We start from the raw sequence: 26,862 nt of genomic DNA, 5'->3' as shown, positions 1-26,862 counted from the left end.
CGGGAGTGACTTTTCAGAGGCTCGTCGACAAGGTGTTCAGAGAGCAGCTCAGCAAGACTATCGAGGCTTATGTGGACGACATTGTGGTCAAGAGTAGGCACCAGGAGGATCACCCGAGGGATCTCCAAGAAGTATTTAGCACGCTGCGTCGGTATGGGATGAGCCTCAATCCCGAAAAATGTGTGTTTGGAGTGACCGAGGGGCAGTTCTTGGGATTCCAGATCAACTCGAGGGGTATCCAGGTGAACCTTTCAAAGATTCAGGCAGTGCTCGACATGAAACCACCACGAACGGTACACGAAGTACAGAGATTCATGGGAGCGGGGAATTATCTAGGGAGGTTTTGCGCGAAGCTTGCCGAGCGTAACCTTCCTTTCTTCGATATACTAAAGAAACCAAAGAGCTTTGCGTGGACATAGGAGTGCGAAGCGGCATTCACAAGTCTCAAAGAGCACCTGTCTAATCTTCCTACCCTCTCGTCGCCTGTTCCCGGAGAAGTGTTACAGGTATATCTCGCAGCTAGCTCGAGGACAGCCAGTGCAGTCCTTGTCCGCGAGCATTAGAAGCCCATATATTTCGTTAGCAAAGCTCTTTCACCCACAGAGGGCCGCTACTCACCAGTCGAGAAAACGGTCTACACACTTGTCATGGCGGCACGACGGCTAAGGCCGTATTTCCACGCCCACACCATATAGGTCCTCACAGACCTCCCGCTACGAGTTGTACTCTATCGACCAACCCTGTCAGGCCGAATGACGAAATGGGTCGTCGAGCTCTCCGAGTTCGACATTGAATATCAACCTCGACCGTCTATTAAGGCCCAAGCATTAGCAGATTTCATCATCAAAACCAGCTTCCGAGGCAGCGAAGGGTCCTCTTGCTTATCGCCGAGTCCGTGGAGGCTTTTTATGGATGGCGCAGTCAACAATAATGGGTGCGGAGCAGGCATAGCTCTGTTCTCGCCCGAGGAGGACCTATACGAGCATGCGATAACACTCGATTTTGAGGCAACAAACAACGAGGCAGAATACGAGGCGATGGTCATTGGGCTCGAGATCGCCCTCGAAGAGCAGGTGGAGGAGATAGAGTGTTTTTGCGATTCCGAGGTGGTCGTCCAGCAGGTTCAGGGCGTATACAAGGCGCGAACACGCACCCTACCACAATACCAGGCGCATGTGGCGCGTTTGCGTGGGATGTTCAAGAATTTTCTCATTACTGCGATCCCACGCGACGAGAACGAACAGGCTGATGGGCTAGCCAAACTTGTGTCTAGGGAACAGTTAATCGACGTGCGGCAGGTGGGGAAATCTCGGCCGATCTAGTTTAATACCGCCTCCGTTAAATCTATCTCCGAGCAGTTAGAGCTAATGGCCATTGATCAACCCGTCGTCGAGGACTGGAGGACTCCAATACTCTACTACCTTGCGCAAACGAACATTCCAGAGGATCCACGAGAGCGGGAGCGCCTTCAGACCAAGGCCTCGCGGTTCTTTGCTTGCCAAGGTGAACTATACAAATGAGGGATAATGTCACGGGAACTGAGGTGCTTGTCGAAAGAAGAAGGCAACAAAATGTTGGTCGAGCTGCATGCAGGGTTGTGTGGGACACATGCGGGTTGGCGATCCCTGGTATTCAAGGCACTATGCCACGGGCATTTCTGGCTATCTATGCGTGATGACGCTATGGCCATCGCACGATCGTGTAAAGCCTATCACGCTCACGCTCTGGCATGTCACCATCCAGGGGTCGAGATGCAAGTAATGTCGGGGCCTTTCTCTTTCGCCATGTGGGGCTTAGACTTGTTAGGCCCATTTACACCGAAAGCACCAGGGCAACTCGAATTCATCATTGTCGCAATCGATTATTTCACGAAGTGGATCGAGGCGATACCTTTAGCTCGTACGACAGTCCAAGCCGTGCAAAAGTTCTTGTGGCAAAACATCATCTGCCGGTATGGACTTCCGCAAGATATTGTGACGGATAGAGAGCCACAGTTCAATACACCAAAGCTCATCGAGTGATGCAAGGATCTTGGTATCAGGCTGAAGTTTGCCTCGGTGGCTCACCCTCATTGCAATGGGCAAGTCGAGGCAGTGAATAAGAGCATTGTTACAGATTTGAAGAAGCGACTAGATGGTGCTCAATGGCTATGGGCCGAGCAGTTGCCCCTAGTGCTATGGGAAAATCGGACAATTGTCAAGAAAGCCACAGGGGAGACACCTTTCTCTCTCGCGTATGGAGTCGAGGCGGTGGTCCCCGTTGAGCATCTTTTCCCGACAGATAGGGTCATCCAGTATGACGAGATTGAGAACATAGAGAAAATGGCGCTTGAGTTGCAACTTCGAGAAGAAACGCGTGAGCTAGAGACCATACGAGCGACTAACCACAAGGCCACTGTAGCCAAGTACTACAACAAAAAGGTGAAACCTCGGGGGTTCGTAAAGGGAGATTTGGTGATGCGAAAGACGGAAGGGGGTAAGCTCGACCCCAATTGGGAATGGCCATACATCGTTGAGGCCGAGGTAGCACCAGGGGCTTACAAACTCAAGGATAGTGCTGGGAACCGCATCGCAAACTCGTGGAATGTGATGCAACTCCGCAAACACTATCCTTAACAGCTAAACGCCTCGCCAATAAGGTACACTCCCATTTCACTCACACCTATTTAATATTCCAGCACTCGGGTAGATGCACATACTCTATTCGCCTTATATATGTTAGGCACAGAATAACATTAATCGCGCATAATAGGCGAGGCAGTAAGTTAAGGCTCGTCGAGGCCTTGACAACTAACATGGTACCAGGGAGAGAGCCACACTCACTCGACCACATAAGAGCAATGGCAACTAACATTCGGCTGCGTCCTTGGGGCTCGACGACCCCGAGCCAGTCACGGAAACTTACGAGGTACTCACCTTAAAATTATTTATTAAACCCGAGCATGACTCGATGTTCATTAATCCCGAGCATGCCTCGACAATCATTAACGCAATTTTACCCCCTTACACAGGGATGAGTATACTAAACACCATATACGGCTGCATCTTTGGGGCACGACGGCCCCGAGCCAGTCACAGTTACTTACGAGGTACATCCCTCAATCTATTTCTATTGCATGACTCGATGTTCTCCCGATCATGACTCGACAAAGCATTAATACATTTTTTACCCCTGTCTTGCAGGGATGATTAGATTCAATATACTGTTGCGTCTTTGGGGCACGACGACCCCGAGCCATTCACGGTTACTTACGAGGTACATCCCTCAATCTATTTGATATTCCCGAGCATGACTCGATGTTCTCCCGATCATGACTCGACGAAGCATTAATACATTTTTTACCCTCTGCCTTGCAGGGATGACTAGATTCAATATACGGCTGCGTCTTTGGGGCACGACGACCCCGAGCCAGTCACGGTTACGTACGAGGTACATACCTTAATCTATTTGCTATTCCCGAGCATGACTCGACGATCTCCCGATCATGACTCGAAGAGCATTAACACATTTTTATACCTTGAAACACAGGGATGATCAGACTCCACTACTATATAAGGTTGCGTACTTGGGGCACGACAACCCAGAAACAGTCACAGTTATTCATATAAGGGGCAACAACATAATGCATAGTGAAAGCAGTTTCCACAAACACAAGGCACTCGAAAGCAATATCAAAGGGTTACAGGGCTAGCGCGCATATTTATAAAAATGATGTAGCCCGAGAACATGATACTGCAACACACTTTACTTTATGCAATGTACTTGTCTTACGAACATCTTTTATGTCGACTCGCACTTGACCACGTTATCATGTGGCAATTTGTCATGTTATCTCACTATTTCATTCAATACAACGTTCAGTCTTATTTTCGCTCATTTATCTACTTATTAACACCCACAACCTCGGGCAATACCTTTCCTCGCATACGATGTATGGTCGAAAAGGCAGGGGGTGGCAGGCCAGGTTTTGGAAGACAAGAATAAATAAGAGAAAATAAACATTAAGTTAACAATCATACATGGGTTCACAAACGTTCCGTGGCAAAAACCAGAGTTAAATTACAATCGAGCAAGCATATGTCTAAACATCCTTGTCACTGTTTTGGGACTGGAGAGGTGTGAGGAGGAGCCGCCAAGGTCTTCGCTGCAGCTTACATCGCACGAGCAACTCTCGCAAAGGCTCGGCCACCTTGCGGAATTTCCTTCTCATGAACTTCAGCAGGATCACTCACCGGAGGGATGGTAGTCACGTTCCACGCCTCAAGAGTCCTATCATCATCCATCGCATAGGCTCCAAGGGGGGTGGTACATACTCGGTAGGAATTAGAGGGAATCCATACAACCTCGAGTTGTCAATCTGGAAGTCCGGGAGACCTTGCTCGGCCGCCTGGCGTTTGGCTACCTCACAGAAGGTGTTCACTTGATATGTCGCAAGGTAGCGTTGCCGAGCTCCTTCACGATGACCGGAGGCGTAGTGCTTGATAGCCTCCTGGCAGGCTTGCTCGAGCAACTTTTCCTGGTCTCTCACCATCTGTTCAAGCTCGCCTTCCACCTTTTTCTTCCCCTCGGCCTCCTTTTTCCTCTCCTTGGCCTCCAGTTCCAGCTCGAGGTCCAATTCTTTGACACACTTTTCCATGACCTCTAGAGAAGCTCTCAGGGCTGCCTTCTCCTTGTCCGCCTCTTCTTGGACCCGGTTCACAGATGTCCTTAGATCCTGGACAGTTCTTTCGAGCTCCCCATAACTCTGCCTCAGCTCGGCCGATGCTCGCTGAGATCAGTTGTTACTTTTTGCCAAGACAGCCATGGCAAGGTGGATAACCTGAAAGGGAGAAGATTGTTAGCAAAATTTCAAAGGAAGACATAGACCAAGAAGATCAAGGAAAGTTACCCCTGCCACCAGCTGAGACTCGACAACAGCCTCGTCCTCGGTCATGTTCCTTATGATGGGAGGGGGCGAAGGAATTGGGATGACCCGGCCGAGGAGTTGGTCGGAAAGCTCGAGGGTCAGTAGGAAGCCTCCAGAGCTTCTACTCGAGGGGACCTTGACGACACTCAGGGGGTAGGGCTCATGGTCGTCCCTCTTGAGCTCGATGGGTCGGCTGCCCTCCCCTCGACGATGCGTTTCTTACGAGCGTGAGAGGTGTTCTTCGAAGTCTGAGCTCGTTTCTTCTTTAGATGCTCGGAGATGGGAATGTCGTCCTTAGGAAGGACTTCTATCGGTGGGAGACGGGCCTCCTCGGCGTTGGGTTGAGTTTGAATGATGTGAGATTGTTGGTGGTGTGGAGGCACCACATGGTCCTCATCATCCTCTATATTCACAAATTCAAAGCACTCCTCTGCAATACCAAGAAAACAAGTCAGAAAGTACATAAGCGTAACAAGCACAAGAGTTAGCATTGGTATAAAGAACCCCTACTACTATGAGGAGGAATCAAGCTAAGCCCTCGCCGAGCCAGGAAGTCAATAGTCACTATATCATTGTATCGGTTAGGACTTAATTTGCGAAATGCACAGAAATCCTCCCTAACTTTTTGGAGCTGTTCGGACGAGTACATCGTCTCCCATTCGGCGACCCTAGACACACGGACGCGGTGATTCACCCTGTGCGCCCGAGGAGGTTTAACCAAAATCCATCGACGAGTCCACCCAGTCTCGTTACCAGGCATCCTATACTGGACAGGACTGTACATGCAAGTACAGGTAACGAGCCCCAAGTATAGATGTTAGGCTTATACAGAACGCGAAAGAGATGAGCGGAGGGGACATAGCCGATCTCTTGGCATCTGAGCTGGAAGGCAGTCATGTGCCTCAAGAAGTTAGGATGGACTTGCGACGGGCTAAGATGAAGCTCGTCGAGAATGTCTCGAATGAATGGTGCGAGTGGTAGTCGAAAGCCCGTGAGCAGAGCATGGCGACTAATGGGGAAGTAAGGCCCGTAGTTGTCGAGCATCTTCCCGTTGTTAATCGGTAAAGTCAAAACCGTCCCAGCAGGGAAAGGAAACTCGGTCGCGTAATCTACTAAGTAGCGGGGTTTGGCCGTTGAAGTCGAGACCCTTATGTTATACCCTTCGACGATGCAAGGAACGGGGGCGATACGCCCATCAAGAATGAGCACGCGTGGGGATCGAGCGGGAACAACGGAAGGCACAACCACATCGTCGATCATTACGGGCTTGGGTGCTGGGGGAAAAGTATCATAAATACGGGTCGTAGCTGGGGGAGCGGCTTCTTGAGTACTAGGCCCAGCCTCGTCCGGTGATTGCGCTTCCCAGTCCTCGTCCCCGGAAACAGGGCGGTAGGATACTGTTGACGATGAGTTCTCCGCGGAAGAGCCGGTTTCTCGAAAACTCACCTCCGAGTCTCGGACCGAGGAGGTGCTTTGAGCTGTTACAAAATAAAGAAAGTTAGTCCTCGAGGCCTAAGTTACCCCGCGAAGAGAAATAGAGTGTATTTCAAAAACTAACTCTCGTCGACTAGAGGGAAGGACGAGAGGGTGGAACCTTCGCGAGGTACCTCGAGAACTGAGACCAAGAACAAAGAAAAGAAGAAAGACATGGGCAAAAAGAGAGAAGGGCAAAAGGGTAAAGTCCTGTCTATGGAGCCGACCAGAGGCATTTATGGTGATAAGACAGAAAGGGGGGAAAAGAGTTCTGACAGAAGCGGTGTGTTTCCCCAAAAGACGTTTCAAAAACCCACGCCGCCATTAAAACAGAATTCCCACAGAGTTTCAAGAAACAGACATTAATGGCGAGAATGTCTGTCCTCCGCCATCAATGGCAATAAGGAATTTGAAAAGGGCAGGTTGGCCCGACGATCGGTTTTTAACCATCAAGGTAGAAAGGAGTTGATCATTTCTCGATTGAACAAGATTTACGTAAGAAAACAAGAATACAAGATACGAGTGCGCATAGGGAAGGATCAAAATAAGCAAAACGCCAAGAACAAGATCAAGAACTAGCATGAAATTCGAAAAGGTAAGAGAAGGACGGAAAGTACTAACCACGACGCGCCATGGATGGAGACGAAGAAGTGAACGTTGACGAAGAAGAGGAAGCAAAGGAAGTTCTGCGGACGCCGGAGGAAGAAGATCGGAGTATTGCCGGAGAAACTGGTGAAGAGGAGAGAGCGAAGGAAATGAAAGTTTGGAGAGACAGTGAAAAAGCAAAGGAAAAGGCTAAGGGTCCCCTTTTATAGTAGGGGGAAGATGAAGTGTCGGCAAACCCTGACACGACACGTGGCGAAGAGGAGGTGGGAGCCCGCCAAAAACAGTTCTCTTTAGGAAATTCAAAAAAATGGCGCGAGAAGGAAAACGGTACCAGAAAGAGTGAGTGGGGGCACAAATATCGCAACTCGTCATAGGTGGGCGAGGAACGGCAGTCCATCGCCTCGTCGAGCATCTAATCAACAGTATAGAGGAAGCCGATTCCAGGTAAGTAATACTAAACCCTCGTCGAGCATAAATCTATCAAGGATCAGCACGGACTCGCGAGACCTCACCTCGACCAGCGAAGGCACACTACCCTTGAGTAAGAGGTACTCGAGGACCTTGTGGGGCTGGATGTTGGGGCAGGTCCCTCAGTCTGGTTTGTTTTTAATAGATTTATGGCCCGAAATAAGAGAAAAGGGAAAAAGGCCCATCAAATGGCGGCCCAAATAGCTTTTCCTATAAATACAAAGGTATATGACACGGAGGAGGGATCACTTTTCTCACACGTACTAAAACTCTGCCGAAATTCAGAGCCAAAAGTACTCCATTGTCCTACCATACCCGAGCACTAATCGTAACACCTACTCCTCTATTGAACTGCTACTGACTTGAGTGTTGGAGAGTCAAATCTAGAGGAAGCGCCCCTTCCCTTAGATTTGGTCGTGCAGGTACATCGTCGAGGACTTTTGCAGACAGATCGACGAGCACTTCGGACTCTGGAAGCTTGGACCGTCTTTACCCTCAGCTAAAAAAGTCAAGAGTGAATCTAAGCCTCTCGTCAAAACGTGTTGATTCTACTAGAAACTTGGACTTCAACAATCAAGGAGCCTCTAATCTAGTGGGACAGATATGCTTACTGCTTAGCATACCCTCACATATATGGATTCGAATCTCTGCATATTACTTTTAATAGATATAGGATTTAACTCTAGTACGAAGGATTCTAAATATATATATTACTCATATTTCTGTCCTATAAAATGAAACATTGGACGTGAAGAAAACTTGTGAAGAACACGTATGACTGATCGAAATTATGAGAGATTTTAGCTTTAATTTTTTAATCAGTAGTATAAGACGTTAAAAAGATGAAAAAATATCTTATTGACACATGAACAAATCAACCCATTAATATAAATACATAAAACATAATTTTTCAAGATGAAGCAGGGCTCTCTTTGACATGAATGTGATCAGTGTTCTAAAAAACGCTAGGCGGGTGCTAGGTGGTGAGGGTGGCTTAGACGCTAGGCGGGAGCCTAAGTGAGGCTCAGACAGATCAATATTATAACACTTATTTTTATATTATAATATAATTTTCTTATATGAAAAGTTAAAGAGAAATATATTGATTCATAATTTTCATAATAATTCATAATTTAATTATATCATTTTAGCATAAGCATATAATTTGCTAATTAATCATCGAAATTTCACAGAATTTATAGCATTCTTCATAAAGAAGATCTACAAAACCACAACAAGCAAAAATCATTCAGTTTTCAATGCAAATTTCAACTTAATAAAATAGAAATATAATTTAATCCTCCATCTATTCATTCACATTATCCTCCTCAAGTTGAACATTAACTTCTTGCTCATTGTCAGACTCATCAAGCTCAAACTCATGATTATCTTCATCTAAATCATCCTCTGTTACATCCAGTGTTCTAAAAAACGCGCCTAGACGGGGCCTGGGTGGAGCCTAGGCGCTAGACTGCCTCGTAGGCGGACGATTTTTTTCATCGCCTAGCTGAAAACGCCTACCAATTAATTGCAACTTTAAGGTGCCGCCTAGCGCCTAGGCGGGGCCTAGGCGCGTTTTTTAGAACACTGAATGTGATAATATAGATTAGATTACTTTTTTAAATCTAGCTATTTCAATATTTTTTACTTAACTTATACGGAGGAGGCTCCACACTTCTTTAACACAAAAAAATATTCAAATATTTTTCTCATTAAAAAAATAAACAAAAAAAATATGAAAACACATCTAGCCTTCCTCGCCATCATGCCATGTAACTCTCGGAGGATATCAAGGATATTCTATATGATACTCTGCATTAAGCCCGCCTAATCACCTTGATGACTGTATACATACGGAACAAATGTACAACCATCTTCCTAATTATTACATGTAAATACTAATCCCATTTTTACTCTACTATAAGCAATCAAACATATTGTGAAATCAAGAAAAGAGAGAGAATAAAGTATACTTCAGAATTCACAAATCACTTTACTTTCACTGTTTTTAGCGTTTGCTACGCGAATTGTCTCATTCCCTTCCTGTCTGTCTTCCTCTCTTCGATAATCCCTCCCAAACCACCACTCCTATCTCTTTCTCTCTCCTAATACCCCAAACTTTGAGATCTGTCAAAATTTACAGGTCAATCTTATAGCGTCATTGTTTTTTTTGCTCATGTGTACTTAGGGTTTTTAATGAGAGCCCAGGTGTGCTCTGACAAGGCTTTGTTCCAGCTTAGATTCGGCTTTCCATTTGCTCCCCAACACGAAAACTACCCAACAAGCCAAATCCACTTATTCACCATATAACCTCTGCATCTGCCAAATTAGGTTTCTCTGTAGATGTTTAACTGTTGCAATTCAGAGATCTTGCATATGTTCCTCTCCATTTGCTCCATTTGTGCTGTAACTTTTTAGCTCACTGAGATCTGGGTGTTCTGGAGGTGTCCTTGGTACTCCATTTTAGAAGGTAGGCAAATTGATGCCATTTTAAAGCTTGCTCATTTATGTTTTTGGTTATTGAGTTGGTCCTATTTTGCTTTTGCCCTGACTTGATTTAATTGCATTGGTGTTAAAATTTGATGTTTCCTGTCAACAAATTGGTCATACTTGTGCTGCTATGGGCAGGGATGGGGCTATATAGACCTCTTAATTTTAGAAAATTCATTAAACTTGTTTGAATTTGACCAGTTTATGAATGTAATTAGTCTGCCCACGCTGAAAATTCACTAGCTGTTGCTTGGTTAGCAAAGCTGAGCTGTCAAATGGTTGTATACGCTCAGTTCAGCACTAGGCTTGAGAAGTTTGAAGGGTCATTATCTTTGCTGATGTGTAATATACTGTTATGCATATATCTTGAAGCCACAAGCATTCGATGAACAATCTATTTTCTTTCACTTGTCTATTAGGTATCATTTTGGCCAAGAAAGATGGCCAATGATCTCAATTCCGGGCTATCAAAAAACTCTGTATTAGGGCTTCAAGTATGGGAGCTAATCGCCATCATTATTGGAGTGTTAATCATTCTTTGCTTTGGATTAGCCATCCTCTGTCTTACTAAACTGAAAAGAGCAAGAAGAAGCAACAACACCCTCCCTTCAACTCAAATTCCTGCAGAATCCAAGGAGATTAAAGAAGTTAGGGTTCAGCAAACCCCAACGAACAATTTCCCTACACACGATAGAAACCTTCCTTCAATTCAGGACAAATTCGGTGACATTGAGTCAAATAGTTCATTATCAATTGAAGGTAAAGCTAAATTGAGAAATGGAGATACTAGTAGGTCTGGTTCATTTCGTCATACAGAAGGAGCTGGGTCCCAATCAGGAGAAGATGGTGGTTCTGGTACGTTTAAAGCTCATCCTGTAACGGCTCCTTCTCCTTTAAATGGTCTGCCTGAATTTTCACATTTGGGTTGGGGTCATTGGTTCACTTTGAGAGATCTTGAAATTGCTACGAATAGATTTTCGAAAGAGAATATTCTTGGTGAAGGTGGTTATGGAGTAGTTTATCGTGGCAAGCTGATTAATGGAAATCCTGTGGCTGTTAAGAGGATCCTTAACAATCTGTGAGTATTAATGTATTTATTATTATTTCCTCTACTTGTTATGGTTACGTATTATTCAGATTTTTGTAACTTTTTTATAGTGGACAAGCTGAGAAGGAATTTCGAGTGGAAGTTGAAGCAATTGGACATGTACGCCACAAGAATTTGGTTCGCCTTTTGGGATATTGTGTTGAAGGAACTCAAAGGTATGACTTGGTTAACTATAGCAACTAGAAATTGGAATTTTTGTTAATTTCTGAAGTGATGCTTTTTACTCCAGAATGTTGGTTTATGAGTATGTCAACAATGGAAACTTAGAGCAGTGGCTTCATGGTGCTATGCGCCAGCATGGATATTTGACATGGGAAGCTCGAATAAAAGTTCTTCTTGGCACTGCAAAGGCGTAAGTTTGTACTGATATGTGTCAACAAATATGATATATAATGGGGTAGAATCTACTTGATTATTTCCCTAAATGATTTTTTTTTTTATCTTTTTAATCCTAACAAACTTTTCTGTACTGTTTCTTCTTCGTTTTCTTCTTTAACATATGCAAGACTGCAAATTGCACATACAAATGCATCTATTATTTGCGTAAGTGTGCTGATGATTCATTCTCCCACAGACTTGCTTATTTGCATGAAGCGATAGAGCCAAAGGTGGTGCATCGAGATATCAAGTCTAGCAATATTTTAATCGATGATAAGTTCGATGCAAAGGTTTCAGATTTTGGCTTGGCAAAGCTTTTAGGTGCTTCACAAAGCCATGTGACAACAAGAGTCATGGGAACCTTTGGGTACGTAAAGACTTTTTTTCTGTTTATCTTGTTCATTTCGAATTACATTCCCTCTTGCATTGGAGTACATAGAATGTATGATAACTAGATTCCTTTACATTATACAGGTACGTGGCCCCTGAGTATGCGAACACGGGCCTTCTGAATGAAAAGAGCGATGTTTACAGCTTTGGGGTTGTCCTTCTTGAAGCTATTACAGGAAGAGATCCTGTAGACTACGGTCGCCCACAAGAAGAGGTAATGCTGATTTATGTACATAAATATATTTTTCTAGTACAAATTTTGTTCTCTCTTTGCATGACTTCTACTTTTTCCTCCTTATACATTTTAAAGTTTGCGTGTTTCATGACTTATCTCGTTTAACATTTTGTATACATGTAAGTAAATCTTTTGTACATACTATTTATAGAGTGATTGCACAATTAGGTTATTATGAGTTGAATGGATTTTAATTCCTAGTCATGGTTGCAGGTAAACCTGGTTGATTGGCTGAAAATGATGGTTGGTAGCAGGCAATTTGAGGAAGTGGTGGACCCGACAATAGAGACAAAGCCGTCAATAAAAGCTCTGAAACGAGCGCTCTTGACTGCATTGAGGTGTATAGATCCAGACTCCGATAAGAGGCCTAAGATGAGCCAGGTTGCACGTATGCTGGAATCCGAAGAATACCCTTTACCCAAAGAGGTAACTGAAATGCACATTTTATACCACTTAGTACTATGAGGAAGTTTACGCTGAAATCAGACCTTAAAATGCGGAAACTTCGCAGTCGAACCTTGCTATTCAAATCATGAACCTACACTATGAATTTGTGTGAACTTACTAAAAAAACAAAAAGTGGTGAAAAAGTGATGCAGTGATAATTTTGTAAATAATTCAAAGTTTCTTTTTTCTCTTCTTTTCTTACCAAACGGACCCTAACCGTATTTATTCTTTATAAAGACTTTATTTTAGATAAGTATTTTTCTTGTTTTCGAAAAACATGTAACTAATTACCTTTTATTTTATCTCTCATACTCTAATTTATCCAAAAAGTACATGTCTTTTTATAAAAAAGACTTTTTAACCAAACAAACTTATCATTGAAAACCTCTTCATACATACACACACCAAACAAACCCTTAGGAAACCACTGGAAAACCAGGAAATTGGTGGAGAATCTCCAATTTTGTGATAATTCAATATTCAAGTCTGATTTTTTTACCGAAAAAATATTCAAGTCTGATTTACATACTAGATACTGAAGGCTTAAATAGGGAAGACAGGAACTAAGAGATAATGGAGAAAGTGGGAAACTGGATCCTAAAATGTAGCTGGTGGGAATTACTAGGAAATTACAGAAATTAACTAATTAAAAGGAAATTCTATAATCAACTGTTGATAATCATTCATATTCTATGTTCATTATTTGTATACCGGGTCTGACTGTGAAGTTTTCGCATTGTAAGATCTAATTTCTAATATAACTAACTCTTAGTACTATATACTATCAACTCTTTTGTGATGCACTTGACCAAAAGGGAAAAACTTGTTTCACTATAGTAATAACTGATCTATATGATCAATTTTTATATAATGCAGGATCGGAGGCAGCGTAGAACTAGAGCTGGCAATGCAGAGATTGAAACCCAGAAGGAATGTTCTGATACCGACAAGAGCGATACAACACCTGATACCACCTCAGGCAAGAAAAGGACAACAAAAACTTGAGAAATGGGTCATATAATCCTTCAAGAGGAATTCATGCTCACTTATAGCTATATATTCATTTTCGCCTTTTTCTTCTTCTTCTTCTTCATCTTCTTCTTCTTCCTGGGTCTGGTTTCTGATTCTTCTTGTGGATGGTAGGTGCTGCTTTCATCTTTGTTTCTCATTTTACCAAAATTTGTTTTCTGGGTTTTGATCTCCTTTAGTTTGCAGGCAGATTTGTTGTGTATGAAAATGGAGTTGGGTAAACAAGTAGTAGGTGCTATGTACAGCTTATTCTTGTCATTTATTATTCATCCTTTCTTACCTCATCCATCCATATGTGATATGTAACATGTTCATGACAGAGATCAGAGTTTTCGTTAATGACAAGCTCTAAATTTCTATGGTTTTGGATTAATCAGTTGTTGCTTAGCAGATAACGCTACTGATAAGCTCTTCAGCTTGCACGCGTAATACAAGTTTTACGAACAGCGATAGATTAACTAAGAAAAGATAGGATCTGTTTTATGTGATTATAAAACTTGTACTGATATATTACGTGCATAAGAAGTATCCTTGAAATTAGTATTATTTTTAGAAAAACACTAGAAAATTAGAAAGTATGGATTGTATGTATTCTAATTGCCGAAGGCTTGTGCACGTATATCATAGTTGATGAGCTAAGCGCTATCGTCAGGGTCCTATTAGTTTGACATCATTGATTACATTGTCCGAGCTCCATTTATGTGACGTGAACACCATACACTTAAATTACGCTGTAAAACAACCATATGCATTTTTTCTTTCAATTAATTCATCCATAACTAATTTTTATACGCATTTGATTTATTAGATATTTAGATGGTTATTTTTTTTTGGGTGGAAAAGAAGGCAAAAAGCCCTCCACATATTTAGATGGTTATTGCAACACAAAACAATTGCTAAATGGAGAATAAATATGAAAACAGCTATACATATATGATTTGCTTGGTGCACAAGATCTTCAAGTTTCATTTTATTCTTTTTTATGTATGTTTGTGAGATATGTATTCGCATAAATAGTATCTGGACCATTTGGATAGCTAATCATCATTCCTTTATATGGAGTACTTTGTATTGCTAATCAACTTGTCTAATGTCATCATTATATGGTCTTCATGAGTTATAACTTATAATTAATATCTATAATAAAATCTGCTTTATCCCATTCAAAGTCAAACTTCTCAAGTAGTATATTATGCATTTTTCATCTATGGCATGGAAACAACAATATATTGTAAATGATCAAACTTTTAGACTTCACGAGGTTGAGTTATGTCTGATCAGCTGGCTGATGCAGTTGAAATAGAAGCTTTAAGAACCTTCAGATCATCATTTAGGCTTCAAAACTCGAGTATTCGAAGCGATTCTTCTTTCGGTTCTTCAAAGGATGCTGTTGATGATGAGTTCCTTCAACAATGGGCAGAGCTTCAGAGACTGCCAACATATCAAAGATCAAGAGCTTTTCTGTTTGACGATGAAGAAAATGGTACAAACACCAAAGGAAAAAGGGTGATTGATGTTACTCAGCTTGGACCTTTGGATCGTCATCTATTTGTCGAACGCCTTCTTAAACAGATTGAAGTTGATAATTTGCGCCTATTGCGCAAACTCAGAAAAAGAATTGACAAGTAAGTTCATCACCATTTTCATATGCATTTTTTTTAACACATTTTTTGCAGAAAATTCACCAGTAAACCAGTTTTTGTTAAAACAACCTTTTCTCTTTACATGTAGAGCTGGAATAAAGTTACCTTGTATTGAGGTGAGATATGACAATCTTTGTGTGGAAGCAAAGTGCAAAGTGGTTGATGGAAAGCCTCTTCCAACTCTTTGGAATTCTCTGAAAGACATACTATCAGTAAGTAATTTATGCTGTATATTTTTTCATTACTGTAAACCATAAATCATTCATTTTAATTGATTAACTTCTGAACAGGTATTCACTAAGCTAGTAGGGTCTCGACCACAAGAAGCAACAATAAACATCGTCGAAAACGTCACTGGACTAATAAAGCCTGGAAGGTCTATCATCAACTTGGTTTAGTGCTAAATAAGTTTTTTTTATACCACATTTGAAGTTTATTACTAAATAAGGTTATGCTCATATGAAAATTTGGAACAAATTTCATTAGATCCTTGTTTCAAAAAACTAAAAATATGAATGTAGGAAAAATTGCATAAACAAAACATTTATGAAATTTGCATATTTTGACAGGCTAACTCTGTTGCTTGGACCACCAGGATGTGGAAAAACATCCCTTTTGTTGGCACTTTCTGGAAACATGAACAACTCTCTTAAGGTTACCATTGAACCCTTTTCCATACATTTTCTATACTCTGCTGATATGATGCTCTTTGATCAAACACATATAAAAATACTGTTGACAGGTATCAGGAGACATATCTTACAACGGTTACAAGCTGAATGAACTGGTTCCACAGAAGAATTCAGTTTATGTGAGCCAGTATGACCTTCACATTCCTGAGATCACAGTCAGAGAAACGTTGGAATTTTCTGCTCGTTGTCAGGGAGTTGGAAGCCGCGCAGGTACCATATTTAATCTTTTCTTGTTACATTAAATTATTTATATTACACTATTGATAGTAACATATGATGTTTTGCATTATTCTCTTTAAGAGATCATGATTGAGCTATGCAGAAGGGAGAAACAAGCAGGCATTATCCCAGATCCTGATATTGATGCCTATATGAAGGTAAGCTGAGATAAAATTTCCTTATTTCATGGGTTCTGTGTTTTTTAATCAACTACTAAGTTTGCACATTGAGCAGGCGATATCTGCTGAAGGGTTAAAGAGTACACTACAAACAGATTATATTTTAAAGGTAATTGATCGTACTCTAACTAATACAATTTTTTGTCAATCAATCTTGTCCTTGTCATGTTGATGATATTGCAGATTCTTGGTCTTGATGTGTGCGCTGACACCATCGCTGGTGACGCTATGAGAAGAGGTATATCAGGTGGTCAAAAGAAGAGATTGACATCAGGTAATTGTAATTGCTAATGCAAACTAACATCAATATTTACTATGTAATATAACACAAAATAAATTATGCAGGGGAGATGATTGTTGGTCCAAACAAAGCCTTACTAATGGATGAGATAACAAACGGATTAGACAGCTCAACTGCTTTTCAGATAGTTGCATATATTCAACAACTTGTTCATATAACCGATGCCACTGCTCTAATTGCATTGCTTCAGCCAGCTCCTGAGACATTCAATCTCTTTGATGACATAATTTTAATGGCTGAAGGAAAGATCATTTACCACGGACCTCGTATTTCTGTGCTTGATTTCTTTGAGGAATGTGGATTTAAATGTCCACAAAGAAAGGGTGTAGCCGACTTTCTTCAAGAGGTGATATCAAGGAAGGATCAAGAACAGTACTGGTTTCATAATGATCAAAGCTACAATTTTGTCTCAGTTGATATGTTTTGTCAGAAATTCAAGGAATCTAATGTTGGAAGGAGACTTTATACTGAAATCTCTCAACCATATATTAAATCAGAGCGTAACGACAAAGCAATCTCCTTTAATGTGTATTCTTTGCCCAAGTGGGAGCTCCTAAAGGCTTGTATGTCAAGGGAATATCTTTTAATGAAGAGGAACTCTTTCGTATACGTATTCAAGATCATTCAGGTGAGTCAATACTCTCTTAACACATTATTTTTGTATGCTAAGTTTCTGCTGAAATTAGACCATAAATTGCGAAAATTTCGCAGCCGGACCTATTATGAACATTTAGTATTAAATTGTGAGCATAGAGTATGAATTCGTGAACCTACTAAAAAGGACCAAAAGTGATGAAAAAGTGACGCGCTGACAATTTTGTAAATGAGTCAAAATTTATTTTTTCCCTTCGTTTTTAGTTGCTTCACAAATTCATATTCTATATTCATAGTTTAACACTCTATGTTCATTATTTGAATAGCGATTCGCATTTTAAGGTCTAATTTCAGCGGAACCTAATTCTATTTTTGTATGGTAAGTATATGTGTAACAACTTGTATTGTGATGGGCAGCTAGTGATTGTTGCATTGATATCAATGACTTTGTTCCTACGAACTCGGTTGGGAGTGGATGTTGTGAACTCAAATTACTACCTTGGAGTCTTGTTCTATACACTTATAGTATTTCTTGTTGATGGATTCCCTGAGGCTGGACTCACTGTAATGAGGCTTCCAGTATTCTTCAAACAAAGAGATTTGTACTTATATCCAGCTTGGGCTTGTACTATCCCAGCCTCCATTATGAAGATTCCGTTATCCGTGGTGGAATCTGTTGTTTGGACATCTATAACTTACTATGTCATTGGATATAGCCCTGAAGTTGGAAGGTGGGCTTTACATAAAGATGGAAACTTTATCACATTTTTTGTGCCATTTGAAACTAATCATGGTGTGTATGATGATCAGGTTCTTTAAGCAGATGCTGTTGCTGAGTACTGTGCACTTCTCATCAATGTCATTGTTCAGAATGTTCGCTGCTGTATTCCAAACAATGGTTGGTGCAATGTCAGCTGGAAGTTTCTTCATGCTATTTGTTTTCATATTCAGTGGCTTCATAATCCCTAAAGGTAAGGATTCATGACAGGCTTTTCAATAAATTCTTGAATATTCACTCCTTTTTATAATAGTAATAATTTGGTTGTTGATTATTTGCAGTTTCAATGCCAGTATGGTTAAAATGGGGATTTTGGGTGTCTCCACTTTCATATGGTGAGATTGCTGTTGCTGTCAATGAATTTCTAGCTCCAAGATGGCAAAAGGTGTGCTTTTCTTAGCCATTAAACTTACAAACAATCAAAATAAATCATTGCAGATATATTTAAGATCAACTAATAAAACTGTTGGTTTATGTCTTGTTGTCATACTCTTGTTTGTAGGAAATACTTCCTAGCACGACTATAGGTGGACAAGTACTTCAAGCCCGCGGACTAGATTTTGCTGATCACTATTACTGGATTTCAATTGGTGCCTTGCTTGGTTTTGCCTTACTTGCCAACATTGGTTATACTTTAGCATTGACATTTTTCAAGGGTAACAGCAATTTTTTCATGTCAAAAAGTTTCAACTTATCTAATTCTTTGATTTGATTTGAAGTATCTAATTGTGTCTAGCTCCTGGAGCACCTGCTGCCATTATCTCCCGCGAAAAGCTTGCTCGGTTACAAGGAGTTCATGATCCTAGCAAGAATCCTGTTGAAGCCAAATTGATACCTGAAAATGGTTAGTATACTTAATAACTTGTAATATGACTATTACATGTCCTGACCATTTATGTTACATTTGGCAGGAAGAATGGTCTTGCCATTTCAACCTCTTACAGTAGCATTTACAAATGTAAACTACTATGTTGACACCCCAATGGTAATCTATCTAATATGCAGTTACAAACAAGGCATCATCATCATTCTATTTAGTTGATATAACTTCAAGTTTTTGGGACTATAGGAAATGAAGGAGCGCGGTTTCACTGAGAAGAGGCTGCGGCTTCTGAGTGACATAACAGGTGCATTTAGGCCTGGTGTGCTTACTGCACTAATGGGTGTAAGTGGAGCTGGAAAAACAACTCTTCTTGATGTTCTTTCCGGAAGAAAAACCAGTGGCTACATTGAAGGAGACATACGAATCTCCGGTTTTCCTAAAGTTCAAGAGACATTCGCGCGTGTATCAGGCTATTGTGAACAAGCTGACATACATTCACCACAAATTACTGTAGAGGAATCCATTGTTTTCTCTGCTTGGCTTAGGCTGCCTCACAACATTGATTCGGAAATAAGAAAAGTATGTTCACATTTTAATCTATTTATATTTATATATGATACTAGACCAGAATGAAAAATTAATGATGGGTCAGTTATATTAAAAGTAACACATGACACTTTCTTATTACTCTGACAAAATTGAACATGGGTTAAAAAACAAGAATCTAAAATTAAAATTTTCTTTCAAAAAATATATATCCTTGATTTTTCTTTTCCAATTTAGATATTCTAATTTAAGCAAGATATTTTGTATTATTTTAATAGAAATGCGGGTTGAATTAGTATAAAGCTCATTTCGCATAGCAAGACCTTGACATAGACTTATTAGTTCATAGTGCACTCAGTCTATTAGGTTCAAAGACTTTGACATAGTTCATAGCCATTACTTATGCTAATTTAGTTTTTTTGCATGATGAATTTTGTAGCGATTTGTTGAAGAAGTTCTTGAAACAATTGAGCTTGATGAGATCAAAGACGCGTTGGTTGGTATACCGGGTGTGAGTGGCCTATCGACAGAGCAGAGAAAACGGCTTACTATAGCTGTTGAGCTTGTCTCAAACCCATCCATTATATTTATGGATGAGCCAACAACAGGATTAGATGCAAGATCAGCCGCCATTGTTATGAGAGCAGTAAAAAATGTGGCTGCTACTGGAAGAACTGTTGTTTGCACCATCCATCAACCAAGCATTGACATTTTTGAAGCTTTTGATGAGGTTAGTTTGATATGTTATTCTTCTTGAATTTTGTTTTGGTTATAAGATGAAGATAGAGACTTCTTGTTGCAGTTGATTCTATTAAAAACTGGAGGGAAAATTATCTATTCAGGACCTCTGGGTCAGCATTCCCGAAAGGTTATTGAATATTTTGAGGTTAGTAATACATCTAAAGTGTTTTTATTTTTTAATTGGTTGCATATTTCATTTCTCACATTGTATTTATATAACCAGGGTATCTCAGGAATCCCAAAGATTAAAGATAATTACAATCCTTCAACATGGATGTTGGAGGTCACATCCATTTCAACAGAAGTTGAAGTTGGACTTGATTTTGCCCAAGTTTATCAAAATTCCACTTTATATAGGTAAATCTCTAGGCAACACTCTAATCCTTATAAGGGATTATAAACCTGGAGTGTAGACAATTATACTATACAAGTAATCTTTGTTTGTCATATTTTCTAGGGACACTGAAGAGCTAGTGAAGCAACTCAGCACACCTCCTTCTGGCTCAGAAGATCTTCATTTCCAATCGCGATTCTCACAAAACGGATGGAAGCAATTCAAATCTTGTCTATGGAAACTAAACTTGTCTTACTGGAGAAGTCCCTCCTACAATCTGATGCGTATCATGCACACTCTTGCCACGTCTCTCATTTTCGGACTTCTCTTCTGGAAGCAAGCAAGAAATATGTAAGTATAAGTTTGTGTTACAATTAAATCTTAAAATACGAAAACTTTATAGTTGAATTTAGCTATTCAATTTATAAACATTAATTATGAAAATAGAGTATAAATTTATGAACTTGCTAAAAAGACAAAAAAAATGAAGAAAAAGATGACCCGGTGACAATTATGTAAATAACTCCAAATTTTATTTTATCCCCGTTTTTTTAGTAGGTTTATAAGTTCATTTTCTATGTCGACAGTTCAATACTCTATGCTCATTATTTGGATAGCATGTCTAATTTCATCGGAACCTGATCTATATAAATAGATAGGTCAAACATATCTTAAAATTTGTGATTTATCATTACAGAGAAAGCCAGCAAACATTGTTCACAGTACTAGGCTCAATGTTTGGAGCAGTGATCTTCTTAGGGATCAACAACTGCACAAATGTTCTTCCATTTGTGACAAGAGAAAGAGAAGTTGTGTACCGAGAGAGGTTTGCGGGGATGTACTCGCCATGGGCCTACTCGTTTGCACAGGTGGCGGTCGAGCTCCCATACCTTCTTGCACAAGCAATCATGTTCACAATCATTACATACCCAATGATTGGATACTTTCCATCTGCCTACAAGATCTTGTGGTACTGCTACTCCATTTTCTCAACTTTAATGTACTTCAACTACATGGGTATGATGCTCGTCTCCCTCACGCCTAACTACCAAGTCGCCGCCATTATTTCTTCCCCATTCTTCTCAATGTTCAGTCTCTTTGCTGGCTTCTACATTCCTGCTCCGGTAAGTTAGCAGTGTTAGGACTTATTTAGTAGTTCTATGAGTTTTTTGGGTTTAATTTTTAACCTTACTTAATAATAAAATCACCCAATTATTACATTATGTTATCAGAGAGCAATCTGAGGTTTTATGTCTTAGAATAGTCCTTTAACTATTTGATCAAATAATATAAGAAATATATAAGATTAATGACAAAGACATACCTAAATTTTATTTTGATTCCATATATATAATATAAATAGTGTTAGTATCTTAACTAAGAATATAATATTATCTCAAAATATACAAATAATATTGTTCGTTATAGTTTATGTCATACACATCATTAGTGATAGGCTATAGAAGAGAACTAAAATATAATATTATCTTAAAAATTATAATTAAGATTGTTTATTATAGTTTCATACATATAATTCATGATATATGCATGCTATACTATATAGTAATGTATATATAATAGATTTATCTAAGTTATAAAAGATGTTAGACTGTGATCTATAAAATTAAAGTAAATAAAAGAATATAACCATTTTAGTCAATATAATACGATCTTCTTGTTAATGAATTAATATGGTTTTGGGGACTTAATATATAATAATTTTAATATAATTGATAAGATTTCAGGGATTTGATTATCTAATATAGTGATCAATATGATATTATTATCATTAATATTTTAGGAGATAAAGTTTTATAAATAAAAAATAAAAGTATAAAAAAATTTAAATAATCAAAAAATATAAAAAGTAGTAAATAATTCATTTTGAAAAATCAAATAGTTTAAGTAATTGCTTCATTGTGGTGACATATCTGAAATGACGACACATATTTGAAATTAATGTTAGAGCGTCACTTAGGTTATTTTACTTGTAGTTAGGAGTACTCTGCTTCTCTCTGTAGACAAATAAAAAATAATTTTATAGATTTTGATTGGTTATATATTATGTGATTTGATATTCATAATTTGAAATTCAATCTTAAATAGTTTAATATTGACCAAGATATGAATTACAATTAAATAGAGTTTACATTGATCTTTTTAGTACGTTTAAATTCAAATTTATAGTTACAATATCAATATAATCATCTTTTTTTATTAGAATTTTCAGATTCATTCTCTAATTTGTATCTGGATAAATATTACACTTAAAATACCATCTAAATATCTAACATGTTATGTAAATTAATAAAAGTCTATAGTTAAATATTTGCTCCAATATCAATTCAAAGGCACACTTTTGAGAAATAATAAGTAAACCTCTTAAATCTCATACAATAAATTTTTTTCAATTAAAGGTGAATAATATTATATTAATAAGATCATTATTAAAAAATTGAGCTAAACTCAATTAGAGGTGAGTATTCTTATTTTAGTGAGATTATTATTAATGTACAAATAGATCTTATAAATAATATCAAGTTTGATTTTGTAAAATAAACCACAACATCTGCATATTAACTAAAATAATATATTAATAAATCGTGAATACATAGGAAGAAGCACACCTTTGATTGGTATGAAAAAAATATAATTAAGTAAGTAAGATTTTAACTATGGAATATAAGTAATTAAAGCAAACAAAAAAATCTTAACAAATTAAATATGAAACCAACTAAAATAATTATACTAAAAAATCTTCCACAATATGTATAAAAGAATCAACCCATATTTGATTCATATACAACTTATAAAATATATTTAATTAGTTAAAAATCCTACTGTGAATTATAAGTAAATCAAAAAAAAAATATGTATATCCAAAAAAATCTCAACAAAATGTGCTGAATCTTTGTTGAAAATACATTTTTAATATTCATAATATATATAAATTAATAGATTTGATGATGTGGCTCGTGAAAATTAGTAACTTTTAATAATATGGCAAATGATGTGGCTTTTTTCAAAATATGAAATTTTAAATAAAGTTAATGTGGGAGCTACATGTCAGTTATTTTAATCTCAGACCGACACAAATACAGGAGGACTCTCCTTTATTATATAAATGGATTTTATAAAAATGATCAAAATATTCTGTTTATTAGGCTTATTTGGTTAGATGAAACGCCTTGGATTGCTCCATATTAAGAGAATGAAATAATGAAATGGTTTAAAATAAACATTGATATAAGGAGTGGTTTTATGATGGAAACAAAGTTATAATTGTTCTAAGGCATGTTAAATCTTAGTGAGTTGAACTTAAAACATTGTTTCTGGTTTGTTGTTGCAGAGGATTCCCAAGTGGTGGATTTGGTTATACTATGCATGTCCAACGTCATGGACGCTAAATGGTATGCTTAATTCGCAGTATGGAGATGTAGAGACGAAGACAACAGTGTATGATCTGACCAACACAGTGTCTGGTTTCCTGAAAGATTACTTTGGGTTCCATCGGGATCAACTTGGTCTTGTTGCCTTCTTTCTAATTGCTTATCCTCTTCTATTTGCTTCCCTCTTTGCAGTTTTCATGAGCAAATTAAATTTTCAAAGAAGATGAACAAAAATGTTGAAACTTGTATGTATGAATTGATTTGGTAAACCTTGGGTAAATTATTTTGTTAATGTGTTCCAGAAGTCCAAATCAAAGCATATTTCTTTATTGTTTAATTAAAAACTATTACAGGAGTATATAATTAACAAGAACATGCAAAGTGGATTTAGCCAAAATATCGTAACATAGCTCAATCAGCCATCACAAAATACAATATTTGTTACGCAGTTTGGACAAACAGTCCTACATCTGCGGACCTCAAGATTGAGTGTCAATCCACTATGAAATCAAGCGTTCAAGGAGGATACAAAACAAGGTAGCAATACACAGTAAACACATGCACTAGCCTCGGCCAAAAGAATCACACAAGATTCAACCAAAGAGAAAGAAAGAAGACTCCCTTAAACCCTTCGTCTTCTGGAGCGTCACCGACGGAGCCGAACACCAGCCCGTGGCTTCTACGCGCCACCAGAATAGGCCTCCGTTCACCACCAAAGAGAGCTTCGCACCAACGGCTTAGCTCTACAAAGGAGAGACTCGAAGAACTAGCCCAAATTTGAACAAACTCGCACCGGAGAAGACATAGATCACCAATCACCGTTCACAACTCTCTCTACTAGGGTTTTGTGGAAACGACAAAGCAAGACAACAAGTGAAGGCTACGGTGTCGAAGAGGAGGTTAAATACCTCAACTCTTCATTAGGTTACACGGAGCAACAAGCCCACAATTGGTCCGACCTAGGCATCACTCCATTTGACATGGGTTGGGCTTCTCCCTTCTGTTGGGCCTAAATACGACCCATGACCTAAGCTAGCATTGTGTTACAAGTGTTACACTTAAGTGAATCAATTACACAACAAATCCCCCTTGATTTACTTAAACATTTCATTACCCTAACTGTAGAACATAGTTAAACCACCGGGGAAGGGAGTGGAGTGCGGCTCTCATCCGTCGTCATCCAGTAGCCCAATCAATGTGTGTCCCATATGTGTAAAACATTCATGCAATAAGCAAATTTATCAACTGGAATAACTTTGGTTCCAAAGTCAGAGGGATTCAAATCACCTTTGATCTTTTTGACCATTAAGGATTTCTTGTCTATCAAATCCCTAATAAAATGGTGTCTAACATCTATATGTTTAGAATGCTCGTGATATACAGGATCATTACACAGATAAATTGCACTCTGACTATCCATGTGCAAAACAGGAGTATAAGACTTACAAGAGATCTCATTAAGTAAACCAATTAACCAAATTGCCTCTTTAGCAGCCTCAGTAGCTGCTATATATTCAGCCTCTGTGGATGATAGAGCCACCACATACTTCTGTTGGGCCTTCCGGCCTTCCATGAAACAGAATTCCCAACCCAAGTAAAATAATAAGCAGTAGTAGACTTCACATTATTTTTTACTAGCATAATCCGAGTCCACAAATCCTACAAGTTCATCCTTAGAAGTATGTTCAGAATATACTAAACCTAATTCTTTTATGCTATTAATATACCTAAGCACATATTTCATAGCATTCCAATGAATATCACCAGGATTACACATAAAACGACTCAATACACTAATAACAAAACACAAGTAAGGTCTGGTACATAACATGGCATACATAATAGATCCAACATCAATGATCTTCAGTTAAGTCTAAGTGTCCACCTAAAGAAATAAAATTAGGCTTAGAATCCGTCATACCAAACTTATCTAAAACCTTTACTAAGTAGTCAGTTTGAGATAACCACATGGTTTTAGTTTTCCTATCTCTCATGATTTTAACTCCTAAAATCCTCTTAGCATTCCCTAAATCTTTCATGTCAAAATTAGCCTTTAAGTCCCTTTTTCACACCACAAATAAGAACCTTAGAGCTAGACATTAACAGAATATCATCCATATACAATAATACATATAATGTAAATGAAGACTTAACAATTTTAAAATACACACAAGTGTCATAACTGCTCTTATGAAAACCTAAGTTTTTCATACATGAATCAAATTTCATATTCCATTGTCTAGGAGATTGTTTTAAACCATAAATTGATTTATTTAATAGGCATGCAAAGTCAGGTTTAGTTTTATCTACATAACCCTTAGACTGCCTCATATAAATGGTTTCATGCAAATCTCCATGTAAAAAAGCAGTTTTCACATCTATTTGTTCTAATTCCCAACCAAACACATCACACATAGCTAAAAGCAACCTCATAGTCTTATATTTAACAACAAGGGTAAAATTACCATTATAGTCTACACCTTCCCTTTGGATAAAGCCTTTAGCAACTAATCTAGCTTCGTAACCTAGGAGGTTCATTAGTTCCTTCTTTAATTTTATAAATCCACTTGCTATCTATGAGTTTAGCATCATTAGGTTTTGCAGCTAAAGTCCAAGTCTTATTAACTACCATAGAGTCAATTTCTTCTTTCATGGCTTTTCCCCAATTTTTAGCATGATTACACCTAATAGCTTGTTCATAAGTTTCAGGGGTATAATTGTTAATTAACCCATAAGCAGTGGAAAAGGCATACTCAATAATATGTGCACATGCAGTGGTGACATAATCCTCAACATTACCAACATATTTCAGATTTGGTTTTTAAAGTCCTAGGTTCTCTATCCCTAGTTAACTGATATGAGCTTAAAAGATTATCAATACCTAGCACATTATCACTAGAGGATGCAATAGAGAGATCATTCAAGGGAGAGGGATTAGAAATAGAACCAGAGTTAGTATTATCCTCCATTTCTATCGTTTCCTCCCTTAATTGTTGAGAATTTGTGTCACTTTCCTCACTACTATCAGCTAGTGCACTTGGAGAACTTAATGGTGTCCCTTCATAGCTGGAGTTGGGCTCACCTTATCCATTT

General features: G+C 38.7%; 2 protein-coding genes across 2 annotated transcripts; both read left to right on the top strand.

Annotated features, from left to right (window-relative positions):
* The first annotated feature begins 10,383 nt into the window (after positions 1–10,383).
* Positions 10,384–13,506, top strand: LOC141249289 (uncharacterized). Its single transcript, XM_073669576.1, has 7 exons — positions 10,384–11,021; positions 11,102–11,206; positions 11,281–11,403; positions 11,626–11,796; positions 11,904–12,033; positions 12,268–12,480; positions 13,378–13,506. Exons 1-7 carry the CDS (start codon positions 10,384–10,386, stop codon positions 13,504–13,506), a joined length of 1,509 nt encoding a protein of 502 aa, XP_073525677.1.
* Positions 13,507–14,799: 1,293 nt separating this feature from the next.
* On the top strand, positions 14,800–23,996 carry LOC141249288 (uncharacterized). The gene is made up of 22 exons (XM_073669575.1): positions 14,800–15,155; positions 15,262–15,385; positions 15,464–15,549; positions 15,743–15,827; positions 15,916–16,075; positions 16,166–16,242; positions 16,319–16,372; positions 16,447–16,537; positions 16,609–17,192; positions 17,576–17,889; positions 17,969–18,129; positions 18,218–18,321; positions 18,439–18,592; positions 18,673–18,780; positions 18,848–18,921; positions 19,006–19,338; positions 19,745–20,035; positions 20,108–20,191; positions 20,270–20,403; positions 20,504–20,731; positions 21,078–21,504; positions 23,730–23,996. The coding sequence occupies exons 1-22, from the start codon at positions 14,800–14,802 to the stop codon at positions 23,994–23,996; spliced, it is 4,296 nt and encodes a 1,431-aa protein (XP_073525676.1).
* Positions 23,997–26,862: the final 2,866 nt, after the last annotated feature.

Source organism: Phyllobates terribilis, unplaced genomic scaffold (genome assembly GCF_046119375.1).
Source record: "Phyllobates terribilis strain yellow unplaced genomic scaffold, ASM4611937v1 Scaffold_4449__1_contigs__length_60808, whole genome shotgun sequence".
NCBI classification, from domain to species: Eukaryota; Metazoa; Chordata; class Amphibia; order Anura; family Dendrobatidae; genus Phyllobates; species Phyllobates terribilis.
Note: the sequence above shows the minus strand (reverse complement) of the source record. Positions and strands in the feature narration are given on the sequence as shown.